The sequence below is a fragment of the Anabrus simplex genome, chromosome 10 (assembly GCF_040414725.1).
Source record: "Anabrus simplex isolate iqAnaSimp1 chromosome 10, ASM4041472v1, whole genome shotgun sequence".
NCBI lineage: Eukaryota > Metazoa > Arthropoda > Insecta > Orthoptera > Tettigoniidae > Anabrus > Anabrus simplex.
The window spans coordinates 23791079-23810854 of record NC_090274.1 but is presented as its reverse complement, the minus strand read 5'-3'; the positions used below and the strand labels follow the sequence as shown (position 1 = coordinate 23810854).

The 19776-nt window shown below is 37.7% G+C and overlaps 1 protein-coding gene across 2 annotated transcripts in view; it reads right to left on the bottom strand.

Moving 5' to 3' along the window:
• Positions 1 to 19776, bottom strand: part of LOC136882355 (organic cation transporter protein) — a 113764-nt gene that overhangs the window by 28903 nt on the left and 65085 nt on the right. For both annotated transcript variants that reach the window (XM_067154959.2, XM_068229502.1), the window contains exons 5-8: positions 12134 to 12288; positions 11882 to 12050; positions 7407 to 7640; positions 338 to 552 (exon numbers count right to left, since the gene is read on the bottom strand). In XM_067154959.2, the coding sequence (XP_067011060.2) occupies positions 338 to 552; positions 7407 to 7640; positions 11882 to 12050; positions 12134 to 12288 (773 nt within the window). The remainder of the gene's footprint in view (positions 1 to 337; positions 553 to 7406; positions 7641 to 11881; positions 12051 to 12133; positions 12289 to 19776) is intronic.

The window sequence follows — 19776 nt, the reverse complement described above, 5'->3', positions numbered from 1 at the left end:
CATGAATTCTCTATAGTGTATTTGACTATACCGCGACAAACACAAACACCCAGTCCCCGACTCAGGGGAATTAACCAACTATGATTAAAATCTCTGACCTGAAAGGAACCGAACCCAGGACCTTGATCATTCTGCCAAGTAGTTGGATAGATTAATACTACTAGTGCATGAAAAATATATATATTCTGAATCTGCAAAATTTTTGGCAGAACATCAACTCATCGACAGAAGATTTCAAACCCCATATATATATTTAAAAAAATGTTCTTCTGAATACTTGCCCATAACAAATCATTAACAAAGTGAGCAACAGTAGTTTCTCACTGGTTCTGAATACCTGTTGGAATGAAGGGAGTCAATACGAGGGCTAGGCCTGCAAACAGCATACATCCCACAAGAATCTTCTTCCGGCCCCATCTGTTGAGCGTCAGCAGCAAGAAGAGGTAGGCAGGAATCTCCACAGCTCCACAAATGAAGAAGTTAATGTACTGGTTCCCTCCAAGGTTTGAAGTATTCCATGATAGACCATAGTAGGTAATGTTGTTGGCAAACCTAAAACACTCAACGGATATGCAAGTTCTTTTGATAGCATTGTAAAGATCAGTGTCTTTCAGAACAACATTTTAAAACAAATAAGTTAACAAATATCATCATTATAATATACTAGTGAACCCATGCAGCATTCCTTATAAATAGGTCAGATAACTTGTCTTGAAATGTTGATGACATTGCTGGAAAAGCATACAGATCGTTACATGTCATAATGAGGCTACTTAAAGGATGCAATAAAGAATTAAAAGAAAAAAGTTACTAAGTATGGTTCGTCCATTATTGGAATATGCAAACAGTGCTTGGGATCCTCACCAAGAATACCTAATAAAAGAAATAGATAGTGTGCAGAGGAAAGCAGCAAGATTTGTAACAGGGGATTTCAGGAGAAAGAGTAGTGTATCAGAAATGTTAAAGGAACTTGTGCGGGAAACTTTAAGTAAGAGAAGGGAGAAAACTAGACTTATAGGATTATATAGAGCCTATACAAGAGAAGAAGCATGGGGAGATATCCGTGAGAGGCTTCGGTTGGAAAATAATTATATTGGCAGGACAGACCACAAATATAAAATTAGAAGGAATTTTAGCAGAAGCGATTGGGGTAAATTTTCATTCATTGGGAAGGGTGTGAAGGAGTGGAATAGTTTACCAGGGGTAGTGTTTGATCCTTTTCCAAAATCTGTACAGATATTCAAGAAGAGAATAAACAGCAACAGAGAAAATAAATGAAGTGTTAGAGGACATTCGACCAGTGCAGGTTATTGTAAATAAAAATTTAATTCCATCCCCTGGTCTAAGGAGTTTGGACAGTCAAAGTAGGGGACTGCCTGTAGGAGTGAAGTACAGTGGGGACTTCGAGGGCCCTGGGACCGCTACGGTAGCTGTGAAGGCCCTTCAGGAACTCTGAAAAGTGGTGGCAAAAGGGGCTCTGGTTAAGATGCAGCAGGTCATTATGCTACTTAGGTTCCAGAATGGGTAAAAATAAAATAAAATAAAAAATATAAAAAAAAATTATTATAATAAGTAAATAAATGCAATGTAAATTTTAATCTTATACCAGTTGTATAGTATCATTTTTGACTATATTTGTAAGTAGTACAGGAGATATTATAAGTAGAATTTTGTAAACAATATAAATTTATTAAGGATGAGCTATGTGTTTAATAGAAAAAATTGTTAGCGTAAATTGTATAATATTGTATTATAGGAAAATTTTCTTCTCTTGTTAATTTAATATTTAGTGCTTGACAATAATGTATTTTAGTGTACCGTTTGCCACCGAGGTAGACACCTCATTTGCAAATAAAGAAATTTTTGATTTGATTTGAAATGCCTATCGTAGTCGTATTGTTTCGCCTGCCCTTTTCAGTAGTTTTATGAACATTTAATACCAGTACATAACAAATGATCCATTCATAATTTAGTTTATATCACTCCTTTCCACACAATATTCTTTGTGCTTCGACCATTCGACCTTATTTGGATCTTAACATTTTCGAACGATCTTGCCCGAGGTAGTGCAACATATGATTGGCCATAGCTAAATACTGGTTCAGGTAAAGAGACTACCCACTTTTTCAAGCGTTTGTCCCTGTGTTTTACTGTATTAATAGTCGTACAGTTGACTAGTCGACTTGATACCTTCCCGTCTGTTTGTACGTAGAATGTTTTCTCTTAGCAGCATGTTAGTTGTTAGGAAGGTTCTGCCATCTGTTGAGTATATCCAGAAGCTGGGCAAGATCAGAGAATCAAAGAGTATCAGCAGAGAACAGTATTCTTCCATCATCAGAGGAAGTGTATACTCTCTGGCTTCACAGGTAGGAATCATTAATGAAAGTGTTAGTCGCTTAGCAACGTGCTAACTACAGAATGTATTGCGTGTTAGGGTAAGCCTTCCCCTGCAATTATTGGAGTGTAACTTAATGATTTGATCTTGAAAATAAATACATTTCCATTGACTTTTCAAGAAATGCAAGATTTTTCCTGTACTACTGGGATGATTTGGAAGATTTTGGTACAAACTGCACCTTTTAACTCCCTTTGGTTTAAGAGCTTGAGTTTTGTAAAACATGCACAGTACCATAGTCTTTCAGAGCTATGACAATGACAAAGATGTCAGTAGCAATTGTTACTTCATAGTAACTAGACTCAAGATAGAGAGACCCTGTTAGAAATGTAGTTCATTTCAGGACCTCCAGAGTCAAGGAAAAAGGTGTTGAAGAGTTATCTATGGAGGGCAGGCATGATCTACTCAGTATATAGCCATCTTTTTCAAGAAAATTATTAGAGTATTTAGCAATTTCTATCACCTCATGAATGATTCTATGTATAAATTGTTTCTATTTACAAATGTCACAATCAATTATAAAATGAAGGTTTAATCCTCTTTAAAATATGAAATGGTACACATTTTGCCCCTTTTAAAGGGCATCATCAGCCATATCATCACCTCAAATACGGAAGTAGATTAGATATGAGAAAAATTAACATATTGATGATCAAATTTTAAACAGGTACCTGGTTTGGTTTTGAGGTGATGATATGGCTGATGATGCCCTTTAAAAGGGGTGAAACATGTACAATTTCATATTTTGAAGAGGATTAAATCTTGATTTTATGATTGACTGTATTAGATAGGTGGAAGAAAAATAAAAATAAAATACTATTTTTTATATAAATTTTTATATTTTTCACATAAATTACTTTCAATACAGATTTCACAATGATTCTTATAACTTGCAAATGACACAAGCTGCATTAAAAATGATTTGATGGTCATTATGTATGGCATGTTTTGCCATAGCAGATTTCTCTGGCTATCAAAGACGTAAGGTGCCTTTGAGTCTGGTCTTCCTGCCATGCATACAAACTGTCACGAATAGGATTGGTAATATTCTCAGAAGACACAATATCGAGACCATCTTTAAGCCTAATATCTTCATAGGCAATTGCTTGCGATCTCTTAAAGATTCTATTGGTTTAAACTGTGCCGGATTATAAGTGATTCCTTGCTCCTGTGGAATGGTTTGTGTTGGCCAAACACGTAGGAAGGTAGCAACGAGGGTTAAGGAACATTGCAAGTACTTATGTCTCAACTTCATTTTGACTGCTGGAAAGACATCTCCAACATCGCCGTCCAGGCATCCTGGATGGTCTATGGAAAGCTTTCAGGGAGAAATTGGACAGAATTGTCATTTCTGAGCTCTGCAGGAGTTTGTTTCATGGGAAACTTTGATGTCAAGCAATAGTACACAGTGCTGGGGGTGCAATAGAGCGAGGAATCTCATAAGGAGAGTACGCTTGAAAATCAGTCGGATATAAACCAAATGACCTCCTGTATATCCATGGTATCTATCCCCTGCCTGTTGTAAGGGATGATTTAAAGTGGGGACCCCCAGGGGCTCTCAGTTTGGGGGATTGAGATCCCTACCTGCGACTAGCATTGTTTCTACATATTTGAGCCAGCCTCCATACTTTTATCTTTCCTATCTGTTCTGACCCTGACAGCAATGTTAGGTGTGCGAAGCCTAGATTGTCTTTCATTTTCTCACCCTTCATAGCCTTCCCATTCTAATGCCGATACTTTCATTCTTCAAAGGATCTGACCTCTTCCGTTATCTCCTCTGATTAGTGTTAGGAGAGAATGGTTGCTCAGTTGTGCATCTTCACCACCACACCAATCTTGAGATCTGGAGGTCGACACCCTACCACTCATCACCGAGCAAGATGGCTACATGATTTGGGCCAGGTAGCATTCAACTTGCATTTGGGAGATGGTGAGGTGGAACCCCACTATTGTCAGCCCTGAAGATATTTTCTGTGGTTTTCATTTTCACACCAGGCACATGCTGGGGCTGTACCTTAATTAAGGCCATGGTAGCTTCATTCCAAGTCCTAGCCCTTTCCTATCCCACCTTATTCTTCATCCATTCCCTTTTCCAGATTTTCTCTGCCCTCCACCTAGCTGAATCTTTCCACCATACCCCTTCCACTGATATATTGCTATTGACTCCTCTAGTTTCAATACAGTCCATTACAGAGTTCCTCCATCTCATTCCAGGCCATCCCCTAGGCCTCTTTATAGTCACTGTATCCAGGAATGATCTCATTGGAATTCCCTCCTCTGGCATTCTCATCACGTGTCCAAACCATTTCATCTTTGCTATGTCAATCTCATCTTGAAGTTTATAAACTCCCACTCTTCTCCTTATTTCCTCATCCTGTCATATCTTTCCCTGTATGCTCCTTGAAAACTCATTTAGACTGCTTGGACCTACTTTCGTTTTGCTTTTTCAGCATCCAGGCCAGGCCAGCATCCAGGTCTAAAATAAGACGAGTATAAAACCTTCTTGATCTTCATTGACAAATCCTTGTTCCATACAATGTCTGTCACACACAGGTAGAAACTTGTAGAATGCTGTATTCTTAAATAAATTTCTCCACACAAAATTTTATCTTGTGACATCATGCTGCCGAAACCAAACCAAACCAAACCAAATCCCATGGCACAACAGCCTCGAAGGGCCATGGCGTGCTAAGTGATGCCTGCTCAGCCCAAAGGCCTGCAAATTACATATGGTTGACACGACAAATACTCTCGGCCATTATTCTTGGCTTTCTAGACGGGGGCCGCTACCTCACCATCAGATAGATCCTCAATTGTAATCATGTAGTCTGAATGGACCTTGAACCAGCCCTCAGATCCATATAAAAATTCCTGACCTGGCTGAGAATTGAACCCGGGGGCTCCAGGTTAGAGGCAGTCACGCTACCACTGCATTGCAGAGCTGGCTTACACATCATTCTGCCCAAATATTTAAAATCTTTCAGTACTTCAAGAAGCTCTTTTCCTATTTTTATCACTCCCCTGGCTGCTCTATTACCTGTCGTCATACTTTCCACAGCACCAACCTTTGTTCCAAAATATCTTATCTCCTTATTCCACAAATCAACTTGTACATACTTGTATATATATAGATTTTACTTCCTCTCCCATCATCTTCTCTTTGACATTGTGTAGAATTCTATCCATGAGATAATGAAGAGTAATTGGGACAATACATTTCCCATCTTAAGCATTTCTCAACTCCAAATCATTTGGTTTGACCTACTTTGGTTCTGACACAGGTTTCACAATTTTGATATAATGCTATTACAATGTATGAAGGCATATCAAATGTAAATGAGAATTTGAAAATCCCACTGCTGTTAGTAATAATTCTGAGGCAGGATTTGCGAAGAATGTTGGTGGCAGTGTCTGGAGGAGGATTCGCATGCATGAATGATGGTGGAGAGCTGGGCTGCTTCAGTACGCTATGAGTGAGCAAGAGGTGCACATGTCTGTTGCACAACTGATCGTTATAAAATTTCTCGCCAAATAGAGCACCAAACCTTCCAAAATTTTGTGACGGCTCCGTGCACAGTTTGGGGAAGAAACACTTCCTCAGACTCGAGTGTATAAATGGGCTAAAAATGTTTTGGCAGGAAGAAAGGCTGTAGAAAATGAACCACATGAAAGGAGACCACGGACAAGCATCACTGCAGACAACATTGTTGCCATTTGTTGTATTATTGGTGAAGATCGGTGAATAAAAATTTTGCAAATGGTTTTAGCCATAGGAATAAGTTACGGAAGTGTTCAAACCATCATCCAAGATGAACTCCATTTCAGAAAATTGTCTGTCAGGTGGGTTCTTTATCTCCTCAACCAGGAACAAACACTTTACACTAGGAAGTTTGTCAGAGACTCTTGCGTCACTACGAGGAGGAAGGAGAGGATTTCTTGCATCGTATTGTGACTTGTGATGAAACTTGGGTGCATCATTACACCCCAGAGTTGAAGCAAGCAAGCAAGCAAGCATGGAGTGGCGGCAAAGAGAAGAAGCAGGTCCGGTCAAGGCCAAAACATGCCCATCTGCTGGAAAGGTGCTTGCAACTGTTTTCTGGGACTCTGCGGGTGTTTTGCTGGTGGATTTTCTTCACAAAAAAAAAAAAAAAGGACAATTAATGCAACCTATTACCGTTGCATTTTGGATGAAGTAAAAGCTGCATATTGCAACAAGCGATGCCGGCAACCGATCTGAAATGTCATTCTTCTCCATGACAACCAGAGTTGAAGCCAGCAAGCATGGAGTGGCGGCAAAGAGAAGAAGCAGGTCTGGTCAAGGCCAAAACATGCCCGTCTGCTGGAAAGGTGCTTGCAACTGTTTTCTGGGACTCTGCGGGTGTTTTGTTGGTGGATTTTCTTCACAAAAAAAAAGGACAATTAATGCAACCTATTACCGTTGCATTTTGGATGAAGCAAAAGCTGCATATTGCAACAAGCGATGCCGGCAACCGATCTGAAATTTCATTCTTCTCCATGACAATGCAAGGCCACATACTGCTGCTTTAACGTGGGAAAAACTGGAGAAAATTCACTGGACACCTCTGGAACATCCTCTGTACAGTCCAGATTTATCGCCCTGCAACTACCATTTGTTTGGACCACTCAGAAAAGACCTGGGAGGACAGTGGTTCAATGATGATGATGTAAGTGTAGAAGAGTTTGTGAGCAAATGGCTTCACACATGTCCCCCTTCTTTCTATCAGGACAGCATCAAAATCTTACCAATCTGATGGAGAAAATGTGTATCGAAGGCAGGACGCTATGTAGAAAAGTGACCTCTATATGTGTGTTATTTTTGGTTGATGCAGTCAATTAAAAAAAAAAAAAAAAAAAAAAAGTCCTGTTTATATTTGATCCGCCCTCGTACATTGCCAAAATACTGTCTGAAAAAAGTCTGCCACTGATCCAGGTAGAAACTACCACTACTTTTTATCCATCTTATGAATTAGATTCATCATTAGGTACATACCAATTAAAGAAGATATTTAGCGTTCTCTTCCTCATGTTTGGGTGCCGAAACAAATCGAGCACAGTAGCAGTCTCTACAGGCGGTTGCTCCTTCTCGCTTGCAGAGGGAAGTAGTCCTTCCAACATCTCATCTGGAATTGTCACGTTATTCTCCTTTGCTGCAGACAGGAGCACCTTCTTTGCTTCATCAATACGACCCTTGGTGATCAGCCACCGCGCTGACTCTGGGATGAACCTGTGGATGACAACATTGGTGTCTCATATACATGAAATACTGTTCTCTATGAGTGAAAAATAAAAAATAAACATAGGTGTGCTCAAACAATACTGAAATAATCTAGGCTGTAGTCGATTGTTGGGCATAAATATGTATAAATTGAAGGGCTTATTTCCAAAGTGATGCATCTCTTAGAAACACAATTTTTTCAGTCCTGAAGGCCTTACATCCTTACAGGCACGATGGCTGTAGCAGAACAGAAAGAGCAACGGGTGATCAGTTGTCTCTCTCCACCAAGGCAGGTTGATGTACATTGGGCTCCTTAATATTTCAACCATCGGCTGAAGAACAGTCAATCAGCGACCACCCCTCTAGCATGGCGGACCAATAGGCAAGCAGCGCACCGCAGTCTGCACACTACTTCATTCCACTGCGAGTTTCACTACTATCGAAGTCAGTCGGAACCCTTGATAATATATGGAAAATAAAGGATGCCGCCTAATCAATACTTTTTTATTGTACTTGTAATTCTTACAGTACCGGTTTCGGGCTATTGGCCATCATCAGCTGGTTAGTGTTAATACCTTGCATTAATTACATTACATAGTCTGAAGGAGGATGCCATCTTTGATTAGCATATCCGGATATGTCTAAAGGGGCATATAAGTTGTTGTGATTTTATAATTTAAATTGCAGTGTGTAATTGTAAATGACTTTGGAGTTTGAATTGCAATTATAAAAAACCTAAAGTTAAGAACTATTCAGTTATACAAACACATGAAACACATTAAAATATGCTAAAAACATGTATAAAGCACTGATTAATTTGTATGTTTTGTCTTGCCTATATCTCCTTGTTTCTAGGTAGAGTCTTATAACTACTCCCCACTTTTATCATTCCTTTTCAACCTCCCTTGGTCAACTCTTGTTCTTTTACAGTATTAGGTTTGCAAGGTCTAGGGAGTCTTTTTCATATTCACACCCTTTGTGGCCCTTAACCCTTAAATGCACAGCACTGTATATATGCAAATGATAATTTACTTGCTTGTCATACCTACTTTATGATTTTACGAGTGTGCATTTACTTCTAACATGCAGATGAACGTGCTAGGAGTCACTAATGTATTCAAAAATGATATTCCTTGCTAAACAGCAGGAGCAAAGTATACAGTTTAAAACAGTTGAGGTAAAACAAATAAAATATTGATTACCTCAGAAAATTTGTGAGCAAGGTTTGAAGTGTGGCATTAGCTACAGAAATCATAGAGCTTTGCATATACCGGTGTAAAAAATTCAAAACTCAAACCATTTTAACTGATCCAAATAAATAAAATACATTTATTTTGACAAATAATTTTTAAATAATTTTATGATAATTATGTGGGCTATGGCTATGGGAGCAGGAATTCAGAAGGGGAACATCTCCTAGACTTCTGCATAAGAAACTGTTTGGTAGTAAAAAAAGCAGTTGGTTCAACAAAAGTGTCAGTCACAATATTACCCGTTACAGCTGGAATGGAAAGGACAAGACAGTCATTGACTATGTCATTACAGACAAAGAAAGAAGTATACTTGTGACTGATGTCAAGTTGATTCCAAGTGAGAACCTCAATAGCGACCACCGGTTATTAGTTTGTTTTTTTTTTTTTTTTTTTTTGCTAGTTGTTTTACGTCGCACCGACACAGATAGGTCTTATGGCGACGATGAGACAGGGAGGGGCTAGGAGTGGGAAGGAAGCGGCCGTGGCCTTAATTAAGGTACAGCCCCAGCATTTACCTGGTGTGAAAATGGGAAACCACGGAAAACCATCTTCAGGGCTGCCGACAGTGGGGTTCGAACCTACTATCTCCCGAATACTGGATACTGGCCGCACTTAAGTGACTGCAGCTATCGAGCTCGGTCCGGTTATTAGTAGCAGATCTAAAAGACATTAATGTACTAAAGATAACAAACAGAAAATTACCTTAGATTAAGGTGGGGAAACTACAACAGATTGGAAAAAGAGGACCGACTATCATGATCGTATAAGAGAACAACAGCCTACGGAAGAAGTAGAGAGTGGTAAGGTAGAGTGGGCAAGATTTAAAACCACCTTGATAAAAGAAGCAATAGAGGTTTGCGGGAAGACAAGTCCGAGAGTAAGGGAAAGAGAGACACCCTACTGCAATAAAAGAGTAAGATCCTCAATAAAGGAAAGGAACATAGCACGAAAAGAATGAGATAGAGAGAAATTCAAGCCAGAAGAGGTAAGAGACGAGGGGAAGATCAGAGACCTCGAGCAAGTTTACCGGGACAGCAAAACTGAGAGTTAAAAAGAGTAGTAGAAGAGGAGAAGATAAAATGCTGGGAGAAATTTACTCAAAAAGGAAGACAGCAGAGGCAATATGAAACTATTGTTAACAGTGATCAAAAACAAAAGGAATTCAGTTGAAACCATCAAAGCAATTGAAGATCCTAATGGAAACCTGGCCAGGAAAGAAAAGGACATCAGAGAGGTTCTGAGGAATCATTTTGATCATGCATTGAACAGGACACAAGCAGATCAGAGAACAAAAAAAATCAGCTGTTGAAACCTGCACAGAGGAACCTCCCATTACATGGGCAGAAATAGAAGCAGTGGTTAAGAAGATGTCACAAGGGAAATCCCTAGGATTCGAAGTCAGCACGGACATGATTAAAGCGGCAGGAGTCCAGGGTTTACAGTGGCTGCACAGAGTGCTTAATGCAGTTTGGAAAGGTGGCAAGATACCTACTGATTGGAGCAAGAATGTCATTATCCCCTGTTTAAGAAAGGAAATCACCAAAAATGCTCCAACTACTAGTGAATAACACTCCTTTCTCATGGGCTTAAGATTCACGACAAAATCTTAGAGAGCAGATTGCGAGTCATCTTAGAGCCACAATTTGAAGAGGAACAGTATGGCTTCAGGCCAAGTATTGGGAAAAAGGCAAAGATCTGTTTATGGTTTTCCTTGACATTGAGAAGGCATATGACAGCATTGCAAGAGAGAAGATATGGGAATGGCTGAGAAAAAGGAATGTGCCAGAGGGACTGGTGAGGAAAGTACGAGTACGAGTATTGCACCAGCTGTGTGCGATTGGGTGATGGACATTCATCCTGGTTCAAGACCGAAAGTGGAGTCCAGCAAGGCAGTGCACTATCCCCATTATTGTTTATCACCATCATAGATGTCATAATGAAGAACATCATTATTATGAACTTTTAACTCACTACTTGTTACCATATTTAAAAACTGGACATTCGTAAAAACTATAATAAGGATTGATTATAAGACTTTGTCATAAGAGTACTTATAACTACTGTCTTCCATTTGCTAGTCTGTTTTAGACATTTGTACCTACTACAGTATCCTATTATTTATATTTTAAGCCTTCGTTAAAATCTATGAATAAGAACAATCAGGATCCTGATTATTCATTCTTTCAGGTATGAGATCTATTTCTTAAATTTAAATAAAAAACTCATTTATTGAATAGGTGGAATTTATAATCTAGTATTATTCTTTGACTTTACAAACCACTTAGTCGAGCAGCTCGTCTTCTTTCTCCCAAATCTTCCCAGCCCAAACTTTGCAACATTTTTATGATGCTACTCTTTTGTCAGAAATCACCCAGAACAAATCAAGCTGCTTTTCTTTGGACTTTTTCCAGTTCTTGAATCAAGTAATCCTGATGAGGGTCCCATACACGGGAAGCATAGGCCTACTCTAGATGGGGTCTTACTAGAGTATATAAGCTATAAGCACTGAGGCTACCATCAGTGGCCACTGTCTCAGATGGATAGGACATGTCCATCGCATGAGTGAAACCAGGCTTCCTCGTCAACTTCTGTATGATGAATTCTGTTCTGGCACAAGACCACATCAAGGCCCTTTCAGGCATTTCAAGGATCAGCTAAAACTACTATGAAAAGAGCTGCAATTAACACTCAATCCTGGGATACGCTTGCTGACAATTATACACATTGGTGCCACCCTGTTTCTACATCAGTTTTGGTGTTTGAAGAGGAATGACAGAGGATAAACGACAAGCACTGTTGCTCCGTCAAGCTCAGTTCTGCCCTCCCCCAACCATTTCATGTGATCTGTGTGGATGTATGTTTCATGCCAAGATTGGGCATATGAGTCATATGATACATATTCACAAAGCTTTGTGAGTTTGAAAATGTAAACTGCTGAAGAGTATGTTTACTTGGATATGAGTTGCACCAGTCTTTCAATTCTCCTGCAATACATACCACCAGTAGATGAGGAAGACAGTTCCTGGGAGTGTGAGGGCCACCTGCAGAATCCTCCAGTCCTTAATGAAGTAGGCAAGAACTGCAGTAAAGATGTAACCCAGGGTGAAGAACATCTGAACGACAACTCCGGCAAAGAGTCGCTTACTGGGACCCACCATCTCCATGGCTGCACAGCGGAAGAAGAGGTTCATATATATATATACAAAAGTTTATAAAAGTAAGAGACTGTAGGCCGTGAGTGAGACTCACCTAGGACGTAAGCGACGAGGAAGACGCCCGAGGAGGACAGGCCGACCACCAGACGTAAGATCAGGAAGGAGATGTATTCTGGGGACAGGGCTACTAACGTTCCAGTTACCACTTGTAGCACCAGCGAGACGAAGAAGATGGGCCTACGACCATACCTGAAACAGGAAAATTAGTCTTGTTTGGAGGATCAGAAGTATTGCAAGGGTAGCACATTCCTGTTTCTTTCTTGGAGCTCTGGGTTTGATTCCTGGTCGGTCCTTCCCATGTGGGCGTGAACCGTAGAATATATCTACAGCATTGCCAGACTTCCAACTTGGGAGTGAAAGTTGGCGATCATGGTTCTTCTAGCTGAGTCGGAAATTGCCTCCACTCACTTGAGGCAGCCTCATCACTTTCATCTTTCATTTTTTTTTTTTTTTTTTTTTTTTAAACATCGCAACGACACAGATAGGTCTTAAGGTGATGATGGGACAAGAAGGGGTCACCCATCACTTCAATGCAGATTCTTCCCAGCTTCCTAGATTAACTTTCCTACCAATAGTCTTATCGATCAAATTTGTGCTCACTACCAGTGATGCAGTTCTACAAAGAAAAGTGCCCTGGCGCTCTAAATTGTAAGATGTAACCATAGGAAAATCTTGGTTGGGGGTTTATTGCTCCTTTCAAATTATTATTATTATTATTATTATTATTATTATTATTATTATTATTATTATTATTATTATTATTATTATTATTATTATTATTATTATTATTATTATTATTATTATTATTATTATTATTATTATTATTATTATTATTATTATTATTATCATCATCATTATCATGATTATCATTATTATTATCATTATCATCATCATCATCATCATCATCATCATCATCATTATTTCGGCTATGTGAAACATTACAGTAATCTTAATAGACCAGCCTAGAAAAAGAAGTATTATTCATTTCTTAAGATCATGGAATCCTCAGTGGGAATATACTGTTTCATTACAGATAAGAAAATAAAAATCTGTCTATCTGTTGTTTGTCCAACCCTTGTCTCGTCTCTCTACGGGGTCAGCTATGAGGCGAGATGAATCTGTCATGCCCTTTCTAACGTCAGCCTCAGAGAGTTAATTAGATCAAAATATAAAATCAAAATCTCTTTATTTGCAAATGAGGAGTCTACCTCGGTGGCAAATGGTACACTAAAATACATTATTGTCAAGCACTAAATTTTAAATTAACAGGAGACAAAGAAAATTTTCCTAGAATACAATATTATACAATTTACGCTAATAATTTTTTCTATTAAACACACACATCATCCTTAATAAATTTATATTGTTTACAAAATTCTACTTATAATATCTTATAAACATAGTCAACTCATATACAGTACGGTATGTGAAATTCTAATAATACTATACAACTGGTATAAGATTAAAATTAACACTGAATTTATTTACATATTTAAATTTTACCCATTTTGGAACCTAAGGAGCATAACGACCTGCTGCGTCTTAACCAGAGCCCCTTTTGCCACCACTTTTCAGAGTTCCTGAAGGGCCTTCACAGCTACCGTAGCGGTCCCAGGGCCCTCGAAGTCCCCACTGTACTTCACCCCTACAGGCAGTCCCCTACTTTGGCTGTCCAAACTCCTTAGACCAGGGGATGGAATTAATTTAATCACACACATTTTTTATTTACAATATCCTGCACTGGTCGAATGCCCTCTAACATTTAATTTATTATCTCTGTTGTTGTTTATTCTCTTCTTGAATATCTGTACAGATTTTGGAAAAGGATCAAACACTACCCCTGGTAAACTGTGATATATGATAGTAGGAAGGGAGAGGGGTGAAACCCAGTGTTGGCACATAATCTACTCCTGTCGAATAACACCAAGGGGTCTGCCCAAGGCTTAACGTTCCCATCCAACAGACGAATCACCATGAACAGTGTCATATGCCGTCACTCCATATGAGCACTGCGGAGAGGTTTGGAATTTAATCCAAGCTTTTGTCATGCAATCTAGTGGTTAGAAACTCTATACCACCACCTCTCCTATCCTGCTGGCCAACATTCTGAAGGTGAAAATTTTTTGACCAACGGGCCTAGAACCGGCTAACCTCGGTGTCAGACCGTTTAGACTTCAGCACCTTAACAATCATGGCCACCAGGCAGACTTAATAGTATATAATTTATTATTACCTGTAAATATGATGTATAAATCTGATGTAATGTTGTGCAACTCAGGGTAAGTTTCTAGAACAACACACCTTTGTCACTCGAGTTTTATAGAATATTCCATCCATTTGTACATAGGTTATTGGAGACTCGAGAAGATACAAGAAAGCATGTTGTGTCATACTTTTCTAGAAGCCTGGCCAGGCAATGTATATAAAAGAACAGTCTTTGGTTGTTTAGACGAGTTAAGTATGTGAACTCATGTTGTGGTTTTACAATTGAAGTGGTTACATTCTGAAGGTGAATTTTTTTCGACCAACGGGAATTGAACCGACTAACCACGGTGTCAGACCATTTAGACTTCAATGCCTTAACGATCATAGCCACTAGGTGGGCTAAAAAAAAAATCTATCTATATACACCGGTATATAAAATAAGAGTTTGGTATGCACATTGCTCAGAATTTGAAAAAACATGGTATTTCTGTATCGGTAGTGTCTACAGTAACAAGGAAATGCATTTTTAAAATTTTCTAATCATCTCTGTCTGCCTTATCTGTATGTACGTGCCTCCTGACTGCTAGAGCAGTTGACCAGAGTGAAAGGGTTAATCAAAACTTACCAGTTCAAAGTAAGGCCCATATTTCCTCTTTATCTGCACAATAATCCTTGTTTTGAGAGATGAGTTTCCATTTATTTGATTTGGTTACATGATGCTCCTGAAGCCAAGATGTTACATATGGCAACACGTTCCACTTAAGTATAGGGGCTCCATTTAATTTAATGAACATCAGAGATGTAATTCTGTTCTTTTTATCTGTTAAAATGTTGTTATAAATGTTGATTCTCATAGGGGATTGGTATTATTGTTAAAATGTTGTTCATTGAACTAAATCCACATTTGCATTTCGAGGAACTACACAGAAGTGAAATGATACAGTCCATCAGTGGCTTTAATTGAGTTGGGTATTTATTTCCACAGTTCTGTAGATAGTCCAGGGGAATGCTTTGTCAAAAAAAAATTAAGGTTTAAAAATGTTTCATTCTGGAAATTCAGATGCCAATGCATGAAAATCACTATGATAATTACACTGTGACTATTAGGTAGCTATTGCTGAGCCCAAGCACAGCTCTATACTGACTGGTCTGGCTGATAATGTGTGTTGGTAAGTAAGGGTTACAACCTAACAATGATTGCCCAATAAGTGGTTAGTCTGGCATTGCTACAAGCCTACAACAATAGATATCCTGCCTATACAGGGAAACCATTTGACCTGCAATATCTGCATTCCTCTTCAGTTTGAGATAAACTTGAGTGAACATGTCTGAGCATAAATTATATTTTCAATTTTTATCTAAAAGTAGTGTCCTGACACCACCAGGCTAGGGCCATTCAGCACTGATACACACCACAATGATCATAAAACTGATCTCCAGTCTCCATCCACACTCATCCTCATTAAATCAATTATGAGGCTAAAATATTTTTATTTTATTTTTTATGTTTTTTTTACAAAAATATGTATTTTTAAGATGTGGAAAACAACTTTTTAATATTTGAATTTAAAAATTGAATTCAAATTCAATCTTTTAATCCTTCTAAAGTTGAGATTAAATATATATTCATTTTTTCTGTTCTAGTGCTTAAAGTGAATGATGATTTATTCACTTTATACTTTGAAACACAGTCTCTGCTGGATCATCAATGTCAGTTGTAATAGGTAAGTATAATTCAATTTCTGTAACTAATGGACCCTTCACCTATTGAAATTTTCCAAAAAATGACCTAGTTTGATCATATTGTTGCATGGTTGTACTAGCCTACACATCTTGTTTACTTGATGCATATATTCTACAGAACTTCCATAAGGAGATACTGTATCTTGTTCACTACAGCTCTGACCTGGCATCAAGCAATATCCATCTCTTCAGACCATAGAAAAGTACTGAATAAATGTCGATTCATGACTGGCTCAGTAAACTTAGTCGAGTTTTACTTAAACTGCTTTCTTCTATAATTTTTTTATTATTTTATTTTATTTATTTATTGATAAATAGGGTTCCAGAGAGCAAGAGCTCTGTCAAGAGGAACAATACATAGATAATCACAACAATGGCAGATTAACGCATAAGGTCTAAACATGAAAGATTAATTATAGTGGTTTTACATATACTTTAAGTATCACAATTTACCTAATGGATAGGATTATATTAAGTGGATTATTATCAGAGTAACAATACAGGAGGATTTCTTGGTATATCATATAGGGACTATGAGAAAAATAATCTTAATCAATTATTGTTTTAGTGCTGCAGGGTCAGCTTTTTGGGTCAATGAATGCTATTTTGTGTGGTCTTGTACATCCTTGGGCTTAAGACTGACTCTTTAAGTCTTAACACTTCGAAGACAAGCGCCGTGTGTCGATGATAATGTTATATATATGCTTATATATCCGCTTCAACGTACTACAAACGTTAGCAGAGTGCTGGAACTCATTCTGCAGTGGTTGTAGTTCATTAAAAACTACCAGGTAGCAGCACATCATCGGAACCTAATTCTATTATGATACTGATGTTTTTAATATGCATTATGAAAATTTAAAAATATTTAAAGTAGAAAAAAGGTTTTGGATTTATTTATAAAAGTTAGTGGTTTTGCTCCAATTTTGAAAAACAAGGTATGCATGCATTGCTCAAATGTTGCTGAATCCAATATAGGTTTGTGACTAAGTAAAGTTATCAGTTATTTGTGTATAAAAATGTGAAAACGCACTAAAATGCTCAGTCCACAGTGTAAGATCTAACTTCACCTGCTCAGTCTTCCATGTGTTAATTCACTGTATATTGCCTGTCCTTCTTTGTCATCCTTTGTGGCATTGGCCTTTAATATCCAAATGGAGGACAGAGTTGGAAACTGTGCCAGATGCTGCATGCTGAACATGGCCGTACCATCAGAGGTGGTTCTCTGTCAATTTTTCCACAATTGGCCCTCTATTCATCTGTTGCTGAATTTTGTCATTCCTGACGTGGTTGATAGGGACGATGCCTATTGCTCAGTTAGACATTCTTACTTCCATGGTGAGTAGCTGACATTCAAGAGCTTTTGTAGGCTGGTTGGCCTTCAACTTCATGCAGTGCAGTGGTCATACAACAGCCTGATCTATCTTTGACTTGAGGCAAAGTGGTAACTTTTGGTCACAAAGGACGCCTGTGATCTCATTCCAATCACATCTAGGTTGCATTTATCCTTGCTCCCACTTCATTGCTGATGCTTCCATCACTCTGTTGATGACATTCAAGGTACCCAAAGCTTTATGTTTTAACTAGATTCTCTCAAGTGTCCCCGGTACTGTTGCTCAGATTAGTGCCTAGATAGGGTGACCAGATGCAGATAGATATAAAAAAGAGGTAAAAACTATTTTAAAAGGAGGACAATGCTAGAAAAAAAAAGAACACAAAAATCCTCCAGTGAGTGTCTGCATTTAGACATATATTCCCATTTTCACATACATAAACATAATTTATCCCTTTCCATATTATAGGTAAATTCTTACAAAATTTAAACAATTAAACTAATTTACACACCTTGCTGGTACTCTTCTGAAGATTCAGTTGCCTTCAGGAGTTTTGCTGTTTCTAAATATCTCCACATATATATAAAACGCTAACGTGTATGTTTCACAGAACTCAAGAGGAAGTTAAAAGATGCGGTTTGTACTAAAAATCTTCCAAATCGTCTCAATAGAACAGGGGAAATCTTGCATTTCTTGAAAAACCAACAGAAATATATTTATTTTATTTTATTCATTTAATTACAAAGACGCACCAAGATTTGGATCCACCTTGATGGATAGATTGTCACTAGACAACAGCGACTTACTCTGTATCATGACATTCCGGTAAGAAATGTTTAAATAGGAGGATGGAAACACGCCTCCATGTTTTATGAAGAACCTTTCTTGGTAGGAGTTTCATGTAACTAGGCAACTCATTGACAAGGAATCTGTTCATTTTCGCACCAGATGGAAAAACAAAGAATGTAATATATTCACCCGAGTTGCAATGAACATCATGCAAATAAATCGCCATTTACCTATATAAGCATATAGAAATGGTCTGATCAAATTAATAGACATAGGAATGAAAAAATAGAACATATTTACAGTAATTATTTGTTTTGTAAGTCAACTTATAAGTACGGTAAATGTAATAAGAAATATATAAAATTAATAACAAAACATCAAAAAGTAATGAAATAAAAATTGCATAAAGTAGAATTAATTAAAAAACACCTTTTATTTATTAAGGCATAGCAGTGCATGCTGAGTACTTTTAAAATGATACACATGTAAATTCCTTTAGATTATATTCAACCATTAAGAGGATTTTCACAGATATCACTTTGAAACAGTTCCTATTGTCCGTCCATTGTGCTGAAATCTTTTTATAATTGTATTGTGGTCTGGTATAGAAAAAAAAAAATTCTTCAAATTTTAATGACTCTGAACCACAATCAACTGACTTAACATGAATTGACATCCTTTGCCCATTTCTGAGTGCAAGGTAACTTGTTAAAGTCAAAGTCATTACTGCTCTCATTCAAGAATTGTTTGAAACTGCAGAACTGATATCATCATCAATAATGAATTTGAAGGAATTTAGACCCAGTTTGAATATCCAGAATAAATATTGCAACAATTAAAAAAATTCAAATGAAAATTAATTAAATGTATTTTCTTATTGTCCTCGTGGATTAATCTGTACGCTGAAACTTTGTGGTTTTCCTACAGTTAGGACAGCTATCCATAGTGGATTGTCCCTTAATATCACTTTTCAGCACCATTCATTTAAAAACAGGATTCCTTCAAACCCTGGTTATCTCCTATCGCTTGTCAGGCCGTCAGCTGTCACACATTAATGTAGCAGTGTTCTGACGGGGTATTGCTGAGAGAGGAGAATGCAGTATACAGAGTAATAGATAGTGTCTATTGTCACAATACAAGGCATGCATAGAATAATCACATGTACTGTATATCCGTAGTCACATTTCTGTATATCGATACTGATGCAATTATGTAATGGAGTAGTATAATTTGAAAATAATTCTCTAAACCCATGGATAAATAGTGAAAATATTGAGCTCAATTAGTAGGTGGTGCTATTATTATTCTGATTTGTGTGGTGTGGCTATATACGCTGGTATTTCGATTTATGAAATTGTTTACGTCTATTATTATTATCTACATAGTTATGTATGACAGGTTGTCAGTACAGACTTTATTTGTTATAAATCATGGTCATATAATTTATTATTTGTGTGTTGTATGATCTGTCTTGTGTAACAGAACGTGTGGGGTTATGTCACGATACTTCTGCTGTATGTTTTTTAATACAAGTTTATTTAATGTAAGGACACGCAATTAATAGTATACAATTTATTGTGTTTGTCCAACCCTTGTCCCGTTTCCC